The sequence below is a fragment of the Primulina tabacum genome, chromosome 8 (genome assembly GCF_025594145.1).
Source record: "Primulina tabacum isolate GXHZ01 chromosome 8, ASM2559414v2, whole genome shotgun sequence".
In the NCBI taxonomy this organism is placed as follows: Eukaryota; Viridiplantae; Streptophyta; class Magnoliopsida; order Lamiales; family Gesneriaceae; genus Primulina; species Primulina tabacum.
This window is the reverse complement of record NC_134557.1, coordinates 6,719,733-6,730,420: the sequence shown is the minus strand read 5'-3', so window position 1 is coordinate 6,730,420 and position 10,688 is coordinate 6,719,733. Positions and strand designations below refer to the sequence as shown.

The 10,688-nt window shown below is 34.7% G+C and overlaps 1 protein-coding gene across 3 annotated transcripts; it reads left to right on the top strand.

Moving 5' to 3' along the window:
- The first annotated feature begins 2,391 nt into the window (after positions 1–2,391).
- On the top strand, positions 2,392–9,766 carry LOC142553439 (pumilio homolog 2-like). Of its 3 annotated transcripts, none has more exons than XM_075663690.1 (10): positions 2,392–2,833; positions 3,019–3,741; positions 4,780–6,311; positions 6,388–6,529; positions 6,649–6,756; positions 6,987–7,199; positions 7,319–7,429; positions 8,135–8,329; positions 8,780–8,954; positions 9,342–9,766. In XM_075663690.1, exons 2-10 carry the CDS (start codon positions 3,124–3,126, stop codon positions 9,386–9,388), a joined length of 3,141 nt encoding a protein of 1,046 aa, XP_075519805.1. In that variant the 5' UTR covers positions 2,392–2,833; positions 3,019–3,123; the 3' UTR covers positions 9,389–9,766. The 3 variants fall into 3 exon arrangements, with proteins under 3 accessions (XP_075519805.1, XP_075519804.1, XP_075519803.1); XM_075663689.1 differs by having other exon boundaries at positions 2,392–2,921; positions 3,027–3,741; XM_075663688.1 differs by having other exon boundaries at positions 2,393–2,921.
- Positions 9,767–10,688: the final 922 nt, after the last annotated feature.

Genomic DNA, 10,688 nt, shown 5'->3' with positions numbered 1-10,688 from the left:
GTTTGTGTGCGTATGTCTATATATATACATATAGAGAGAGAGAGAGAGACACCCCCATGTGAACAGTGAAGACGCATAATAAACGAGTTTCGAAAATCACACGTTATTTACTAAATACAAATTAATCCGCGTCCAATGAACAGTCGTAGTCCGCGCTACTTAATATATTCATTATTCCATATATTTAAATTATTTTATTATTTTTAGATCAAGAAATGTATTTAAATTGTTCGATATTTTATATCGAGATATTGGCTCCACCTCTAGCCTTTATATTTAGGTCAGAATTCCTATATTATACTAAGATCAGAGGGATTATTGCATCTCGTTAAACGATGTCTAAACAAATTTAGCACGACGAATTTCCGTAGAGTATGTCTCTCTCTTGTGACACGGTCTCATGAATCTTTATCTGTGAGACGGCTCAACTCTACCGATATTCATAATAAAAAGTAATACATTTAGCATTAAAAATAATATTTTTTATGGATGACCCAAATAAAAGATCCGTCGCACAAAATACGACCTATGATATCATCTCAAACAAATTTTTGCTTTTCTGCTTATAGTAAAAAGAACCATTTATGCAAGTTAACGCTGGATTCTGATATATACCACCATTTTCTTCTGCCCGTTTTCCAAGTGGGTCTTTTAAAAAATCGAGCCCTTCCAAAAATTAAATCTCAACTTGGTCAAATTAATTATACTGAGAGGGATGGCAATTGTTTGTGGTTATGCTCAATTTAATTAATATATCAAAGCTAGTCTCACAGTGATGAATCTTCGAAAATGATTATGATATTTTGATAAATAAATAAAAATTTGTAAACACTCTTATCCCAATATATTTGTATAATTTAAAATTGTCTTTATTTTTTTTTTTCTTTCAAATATTCATTTCTATTTTCAAACGTTGTTAACTTATGATTTCTTTTTAAATGTTTTCGTAATCTAAAAATTAAGTCACTTTTACGAAAATAAAAAATCAAAAAAAATTTGTGAGACGGTATCATTAATCAAATTTGTAGAAAATATCTTATATTTAGATCACTTATTTTTTATATATAAAATATTAATTATTATTGTAAATACGTGCAGAGTTTAAACTTCTCGCGTATAAAAATTCATGAAATCGTTTCACGAAAAACCTACTAAATATCATAACTATCATATCATCTCACAAAAACCTATTAAATATCATATTTACCCCCTTAATCAATTCAATAACTTATATTATCTTTTTTTATCCCGGCTGAATTGGTATGTGTGTGGCAGACCTTATTATTTGGTAGTGCTACAAATTCGATGTTTTTGTTTGTTTTTCATAATAGTTTTGCAGATGATATGATCAACAAATATTTAATGGGGTCAATAATTGAAGCATGGGAGCTTTTTAACATGTTTTTTTTATATATAATACATGTATATATAGATATAGATATATATATATATATATCTATATCTATATATATGTATACGCATCAAGTTAAGGCTAACGTCACTTATATGTACGAATAATGAGAATATATAATATCGTATGAATATATTTAAAGAAATGCATTATCGCAATCGGCAAACAATGGTATAATTTTACTCACAAGATATTTATTAACACGAAAAAGCTGTTTCTTAATGTGTATATATTAATATTTAGATTTCAATATGACTTAAATCAAAAATTTTGCTCAAAAGGATGATTGAATTTAACCCAAGTATATAAAAGTAATATAATGTGTCATGTCGATAAATTGAATAATGATGACGGGGATATCTTATCGATATTTATTTGAGTTATTCTTGTTATGATATCTCATTTAATCGGCATATTTGTTATTTAGCTAGCGTTTTTATACCAAACTTTGTATCACAACATCAAGTTTCTCAAGCAAATATAATAATTTTTTTTAAGAGATATCGATATCGTAGAGATATATATTGTTACCAGATCTTGATTTCATTCGTATCAGGGTGTTTTATTCGATTTATATCGACAAAAATCATAATCGATGATTTTATTGTTAATACTAACGATGGTTAATTTTACTTATTGAGGTATACGTAACTATGTATTTGCATGTAAATTAATAGCTGCAACTCTCCGAGCCTATTTTTTTATTTTTTATTTTTGAATTAATCGGAGACTAGTTTTTAGGTAATTCAACTAGCAGTGGTTTGACAACAAGTGGTGTTTGCACTTTGAAGTTTCCATTACCAAATCCAAAAAGCAAACGTGTCATCCGGATACTTCCTTTGGAACTCGCTCACCTCTTCTCTTTCTTCAATCTGTAACTTCATGCATCGTATTTAAGACTTAATAATGATTCTCTTGAAATTCTTTTTTAATATTTTTTTATTATATATGTGTGTGTGTGTGTGTAATAAATGACATTTATATATATGCATACAAAAAATCTTTAAGCAAGAGTTTGGTTATCCATCACCTAGTCAATTAGGCATCCTATTATTTAGGGAAATTATAGATACATGTATGAATGATATGGGGAAAAAGACCTGCCCAGAATTAACAAAGATGCTTTAATGCATTTTTAGAAAGAAATAATATATATAGTATGTTAGATACAGTAACAGTAATGAGAAACAAAACCCTAAATGGGGATTTGTAAGAACAATTCGCCGCCAGTTTGATCTTGTTTCGTTAGGCTTTTTATCCCACCAACACTCTCTTCTCACTTGCCTCTGAGCTCAACTTAATTTTTTCACTTTGTGTTTAGCCAGTTGCATTTATATGCTAATTTCCTTGAGATTCATTGTGAAGGGACATGGACCTTTTGCCAAGGCTCAAATTTTTTTAGTTCGTAAGCCGGGAAAGAAGGTTGTTATCTGTGTCTGATCATTATGTTTTGATGCTTTTCATGTTCATATTTAAGAACCGAGCTTTCTTGAAGATCGAAGGTCAAAAGGTCGGATTTTTATGTGTTTGAGGCTATGTTGTTCAATTTGTGCGTATGAATTTTGTTTATCGGTAGTGTTAAATGATTAAAGATTTGATCTTGATAGGTTTCTAGGGCTCTTGGGATTGGTGTTTGTTGGTGGCCGTTTGACCTTGCTTTATTCGTGGAATGTGCAAGTAAATATATCTGGGTTTCAATCTTGTGAAGAAGCATGTTATCTGAATTGGGTAGGAGGCCAAGGATTGGAAATAATGAAAGTTCCTTTGGAGATGAGTTGGAAAAGGAGATAGGGTTGTTGCTCCGTGAACAGCGGAGGCACGAGGCTGATGATCATGAAAAGGAATTGAACCTGTATCGAAGTGGGTCTGCTCCGCCTACTGTGGAAGGTTCATCGACTGCAGTTGGTGGGTTGTTAAACCGTGGAGGCGGCTTAGGCGAGTTTGCTGAGTTTGCGAGAAATAAGACTGGCAGTGTTTTCTTGTCCGAGGAGGAGCTCAGGTCTGATCCTGCGTATTTATCTTACTATTACTCAAATGTCAATCTGAACCCAAGGTTGCCACCTCCTTTGTTGTCAAGAGAGGATTGGCGGTTTGCTCAGAGGTTGCAAGGGGGTAGTTCTGCAATTGGGAATAGGAGGAAGGTGAACCGAACGGATAGTGACACTGGAAGATCAATGTTCTCGATGCCACCTGGTTTTGATCTAAATAAGCAAGATAGTGAAAAGGATAAGGACAAACTGCAAGGCTCTGTTGAGTGGGGAGGTGGACTTATTGGTTTGCCTGGGTTAGGACTTCATAGCAACCAAAAGAGTATTGCAGAGATGTTTCACGTGAGTCACCTGTATTATTTTGTGTATTTTTCCTTGTATAGATAAATTAATTATCACTGATGAATTTATTTTCCAATCATTAAAAATTTATCTGGTATCTCGAGATGCTGATGTTTACTATTATGTGCTTGCCTATAAAATGGATGTACGATGGCATAAAACATGCAATTTTGTGTGGCTTATTGCGTCTATAAATATAATTTGCTATATTATGGCAATTGTTGTGAAGAAGGCAATTGGTACGTTTGAATATCATTCTAGGCATTGCCTGTTTTCCGGTAATTTTTTTATTAGATTGAAAATCAACTTGGTTCCTACCAGTGTCAACACTTTTATATCGTCTCAATCAATGTAACCTTTTAATTAAAGCTTATCCTTTCATTTTCGAGAATCAAACATACCTGGAATTCTGGTACCCACAAAAATTACTCTTACAGATCCATTCCCAGTGCAACTACATTATATTATGTGTGAAACCTATCTATCTCCATTAAGCATCTTTGCCCCACAAGTTCAAAGATGTGACAGTAACTAGACATGCCTTGCATTTTTATAAATATACCTCGTGTTTTCGTTTTCTTGTGGTTTTTCTTTCTTTCTCTTAATCCAGCAAAAATATTTGTTTCTCGGTACTAGTAAAAAACAAACCCAAATTGATTGATCAATCATGTGAGCAAATTAGCGGGCGTTAATCCTTTATAGCATTTGCTTTAATTCTGACTTGCATGCCTACGGTTATATTTGTCTTATCTTCTCTCCCTACACACTTGAATAGATCGGTGTCATTCGATTTATCTGTTTCAACTAGTCTACGTGATGTGAATGCAATTGACGGATAGGTAGGCAAATGAACTTGTATTTAAGTTTTTCTGTGGTTGTATGTGACAGGGTTAATACCTAGCGTTTTTACGCCACACTCAACAATTTGTTTATTTTTTTTACTTATTTATCACGTTCTTACATTTTATCCTAAGCAAGATCAGTTATGGAGTTTGTCCAAGTCTTCTTTACTCAGCAGGGTGATCTCTATTTGTGCAGGATGATTTGAATCGCGCCACTCCGGTTCCTGGAAACCTTTCACGCCCAGCTAGCAGAAACACTTTTGATGAAAATACCACTACCATGGGTCATGCGGAAGCTGAGCTGGCTCATCTGCATCATGGTTTGGCAACTTCAGACCCTATACACTCTACTTCTACTATTCAAAGTTCTTCAGCTGCTCATCATGCTAGGAAACCTGCGTCATATTCTTATGCCGCCGCGCTGGGTTCATCCTTGTCAAGAAGCTCAACTCCCGATCAGCAAGGACCTCAACGTATTGCAAGAAGTTCTAGTCCTTGCCTAACTGCTATTGGAGGAGGCAGAGTAGGAAACGTAGAAATAAGAAACATTAGCAGTCCTAGCCCCTATAATGGTGTATCTGCTCACTCTGACGAATCTGCAAATCTTGTAGCTGCTTTATCAGGAATGAATCTTTTGAATGGTTCTATCGATGCAGAGAATCTTCCATCATACCAGATTGAACAAGATTTGGATGACCATAAAAATTATCATTTGCCTCTTCATGGTGGGCAGAGTCAGTCAAAGCAGCAAATCTATCTTAAGAAACATGAAAGTGATCAGTTTAGTGCATCTTTTGTTCCTCAGGCAGGGAAAATAACTTGTTCAGCTTCGGCTGTTAACTATGGTGGTGCGTCAAATTACAGTAAGACTAACCTTACGTCTGAGCTACCAAAAAATACACTTCCTTCTAATAACTCACATCTGATAGTATCTTCTGCAACTGCTACTAATTTTGGTGGCGGCCTACTTTCTCAGTATCAGCATTTTGGAAGCCCTAATTCATCATTTTCAAATTATGGATTAAGTGCATATCCTATGAGTCCAATACCAGGTCAACTTGGCAGCCCCAATCTACCACCTTTATTTGAGAACGCAGCTGCATCTGCTTTGGCGGCACCTGGGATGGACTCTATAATGTTGGGGGGGTCGGATCTTGGTTCTGCTGCTGCACAGCAGAACCTTAGTAGAATGGGAAATCAGATGGCTGGGAGTGCACTTCAGGCACAGTATGTCGACCCTTTGTATCTGCAATATTTGAGTGCAGCTGACTATGCTGCACAAGTTGCATCTCGTAACGATCCTTCTGTTGATCGGAACTACATTGGTGATTCATACATGGACCTGCTTCAGAAAGCTTATCTTGGCAATATGTTATCTCCTCCAAAATCACAGTATGGTGTTCCACTCGGTGGCCAGACTGGTGGCTCAAGTCCACATGGCTACTATGGAAATCCTACCTTTGGGATTGGGTTATCCTATCCTGGAAGCCCGTTGTCCAATCCTGCTGTTACAAATCTGCTTGGAGGACCTGGTAGCCCTATGAGGCATGGAGAGTTGAACCTTAGATTTTCTGGTGTAATGAGAAATGTAGCTGGTAGCGCCATGGGACCGTGGTACTTGGACAAAATGGACAGTAGTTTTGCATCATCTCTGCTAGAGGAGTTTAAGTGTAATAAAACCAAATGTTTTGAGCTTTCTGAGATTGCCGGCCATGTTGTGGAGTTTAGGTATGTGTTTTCATCAGAGAGTCTATATTATATGATTATTCAGATCCGAATTCTAAATCATATCATCTGTCACTAGTGCGGATCAATATGGAAGCCGGTTTATTCAACAGAAGCTTGAAACTGCCACATCAGATGAGAAGAGCATTGTTTTCCAAGAAATTTTCCCACAATCTCTTACATTAATGAGCGATGTGTTTGGTAACTATGTAATCCAAAAGGTACCCAGAATTGTGGCGATCCATTCTGCAGTAATCAATGTCTCTGTATTACCAAGTCAGGAATTGGAGCTTTTTGAGTATGTTAGCATATCTCTGATTCTAATATTGTCTTTTCCCAGTTTTTTGAACATGGAATGGCACCTCAAAGAAGAGAAATGGCCACCAAGCTTCTTGGACATGTGCTTACCTTAAGCCTCCAAATGTATGGTTGTCGGGTAATACAAAAGGTAAATTTACCTATATGGATCTAACAACCACCCTAATCCAAAGTTTTTTGTCTGAAAAATTCTGACTAGTGTTGTCCTGTGGTGATATAGCCTGTATAGATACCCTGTCAGGAAATAGTTCCCAAGTCTGTTGAATTTATTCTAATTAATATTCCTCAAGAAATGCTATTACTATTTCAAAATAGGACTTGCTCAAAAATTTAAGCGACTGACCTTTTCCGATTATTTAGGCGATCGAAGTCGTCGATATGGATCAAAAGATCAAAATGGTGGAAGAGCTAGATGGGCATGTTATGCGTTGCGTGCGTGATCAAAATGGGAATCACGTCATTCAAAAATGCATCGAATGTGTCCCAGAGGAGCATATTCAGTTTATCGTGTCAACATTTTCTGACCAAGTTGTGACTCTCTCTACTCATCCATATGGGTGTCGTGTAATACAGGTCAGAAAAATTATGGTATTATGGTATTCTGTATGTTTCGGGGTGGGGGGGGTGTGGGATATTTATGCTCGTGTATTGTTGAGGAACATGCATTATGAGATACTCTTTTTGTTCGGCAGCGAGTTCTGGAGCATTGTGAGGACGAAAAAACCCAGAGCAAAGTGATGGGAGAGATCCTGGGGTCTGTTAGTATGCTCGCACAGGATCAGTATGGAAATTATGTTATCCAGGTTCTTTTTTGAAATATTTCTACGTTAAGTACGCTGTACTCTAGTCTATGCTTTTGCCATTGTGGAACTTTTAAAGGTCTGCAGTAGTCTTATGTTGATTTAGTTGGTTTTTAAGATCTCTTTCCACTTTTTTCCTTAAAGAGTGCTACTTGAATGTACTTTGATCACAGTTTCTTCGTTTCCCATTTGTTTTACTTTGTTCTTTATGTCTCATTTCTTCCATGGATTATGCACTAACTCTATTTTTACAATCTGCATCAGGTTTTGTTGTTGTTGAATAAATTAACATCTTAGATTATTTAAACTGCCTTGCTTTTCTGTTGCCTGTGATTGAAATCATAAGGTACATCTGGCTTATATGTAACTTTTAACCTTTATCTTCGCTCCCTTGTGTGCTGACTAAGACATCGGTTGACTGCATACAAAATATATTAACTTTATGTGATAAATGAGCTGACATCCATTGTTTGGTGTCTATTCCAAGATTTTGTGGTTCATATACTCTGCTACTGTTCTTTTACTGGTTGCAAAGGTCTTGAAAGGATTCAACTTTTGTAATCGCTGATGGTGCTGTGTTCTTGTGAATGCAATTAGAGGGAATGTGATATTTCTTCATAAAATTGCATTTAGGTGTTTTTCTTTTCTGGTCATCAGAAGAAGTCACCGAGATTTCCACTTATTTGTTTCCTGTATTGTTGTTATTAGCATGTACTGGAGCATGGAAAGCCAAATGAACGGTCTTCCGTCATTCAGGAGTTAGCTGGAAAGATAGTTCAAATGAGCCAGCAGAAGTTTGCATCGAATGTGGTTGAGAAATGCTTAGCTTTTGGCGATCAAAGTGAATGCCAACTGTTGGTGAACGAGATGCTTGGAACAACTGATGAAAATGAGCCTCTTCAGGTGATTTCAGCGTATTCTGATCGTTTTATTTTTTACTATGCGATTATTTTTTTTACTATATTTGATTGCATTTTTATCCTTTCATTTCAGCATTCACAGATGCATTGTCTCTGGCTTTATCTGCTTTGCTTTTGTGTGGGTGAATTTTTCACTCAAAAGGCTGAAAACCGTTATGTGTTAATCCACTTGAAGAAGAGTTAAAAAACTTAGTCAGACACATACATTGTTGCAGTTAATTTTAAAGTCAAAGTTGCAGCACCTTAAGAGAGTAGCTTGCAGTTTTTTATGATATGATATATGCTGTTTTTTCTTATGAATCTGACATAAAGAAGTCAGATTACCCTACTCTGATGATTGGGTGTTTGGAGTTGATGCACCATTGTTTTGGGGTTCATTTTCTAGCTTATTCGATCAAACTTAAATTGGCTTGATTTTTTTCTTTTCAACCAGGCAATGATGAAAGATCAATTTGCGAATTATGTCGTACAGAAAGTACTCGAAACTTGTAGTGATCAGCAGCGTGAACTGATCATGTCGAGAATCAAAGTCCATCTGAATGCACTGAAGAAGTACACTTATGGAAAGCATATAGTAGCTCGTGTAGAGAAACTTGTGGCTGCTGGGGGTATGCATATTTTGGCTTGCTATCGTTTATTTCAAAATTCATTTTTTACGAGCATTTGATGCGCAAGTACCTTGATTCATCTGTTACCCCTTCGAATACACTGATATAAATTCTTCATCCTTTTATTCATCTTAATGGGACACTTAATACTCCACGTCACTCCAAAATCGGCGGCTGAATGCGTGGAATTGGATTGGAGTTTTGAAAACAAAAACTGAATCGTTCATTCTCATATTTAAAAAAAAGACGTATGACTCAAAACACATGGAAATATGCAGCGGACTCCAACCAACTAGGAACTAATGTTTGTATGATAACAATGATTCCTCATTGATACACTCTCTACGCCCCACTTAACTCGCTATCACTCGCATATTTTGGTGACAGAAAGGAGAAGCGCTGCTCAATCCTCACATGCCGGAGCGACTCTTTAGGAAAGGAAGTCAATTGTACAGCTAACCGAGGCTAGTTTGAACTACCTGTCATCTTTTTTCTTGATTGCAAATAAAAGTCGTGGTCTGTACCAAAACCTGTACATTCACTTTTAAGCTTATATATACGAGTCTAGTGAGCTGACGACGCGTAGATGCCGAATGTTTGCTAATGCTGGTGCAGTGGATTTTCGCTTTACGAACACAAATGCAGAGGGCGTGTATTATACAGAGGCGAGGGATTGGTGTTTATGTACAAATGATGCCTTGTGGATATGCTTGTTTTTCTGTGTAAAGCCAACTGTTATTGGGGGATGTATGCCACTTTATGTACATTTTTCTTGCTCACTTTTATGTTGTTCTCTTCAGTCATTAAGCTTACCAATTTTTTAATTTTCTTTTCTTCAAAATTCTAATTGATAGAATTTTTTTAAAAAATTCGAAAATAAAAATTTACGCGGCAGCTTTCTTCTTTTTTGACTTCAACAAGTAACAAATTTTAATGTAGGGATCGAATTGATTCGTCTCATGATATATCACAAGAAACTTATTATATTATTATTAACATTTGAATTATTATTAACATTTGAAACAAATTGGGTAAAAGTGCAAATCGATAGCTACAGTGAAATGTCCCTAATTAAATTATGATATAATAAAATACTATATAGTTACATAAATAGAGATTATGTAGGTAGAATAATTATATAATAATACTGCATATTTTTTATAATTCATTTGATTTATATTTAAATAAAGATCAAAATATAATTATAAGAAATAGTGAAAGATCACACTGTAATTTTGATATATAAATTAAAAAATAAATTGAAAAATGAAAGAATAAAAAAATGAATTCAGTAAGAAATGAACATATAACCTAAACCCCAAGAAACAATGATTCTATAGGTTGAATTACATATAACTTAAATTAAAATTTTAACATTTTATTAATATATATAATTATTAAAACAGATCATAGCACAAAAGTTAGTTGCTCTGAGTTCTCGAACTTAATAAAATAGTATAGATATACATTATATTATTTAAGTCCAGAGGCTTTAATCTAATTTGTAATAAAAATATAATAAAACATATTTCAACTTATAACCAATATATATTAATAAAATAATTTTTCATTCTTTATCAATATTTTTGAATTTTTAAGTGATGATATCATCTAAATATACAATTATTATAATATCAATTTTTTTTTTAAAAAAATAATTTTTACACAAAATTAATTAATAAAAAAAAATTGATAAAAAATAACTGGAATATAAGTAATGGAGATAGTTTAGGT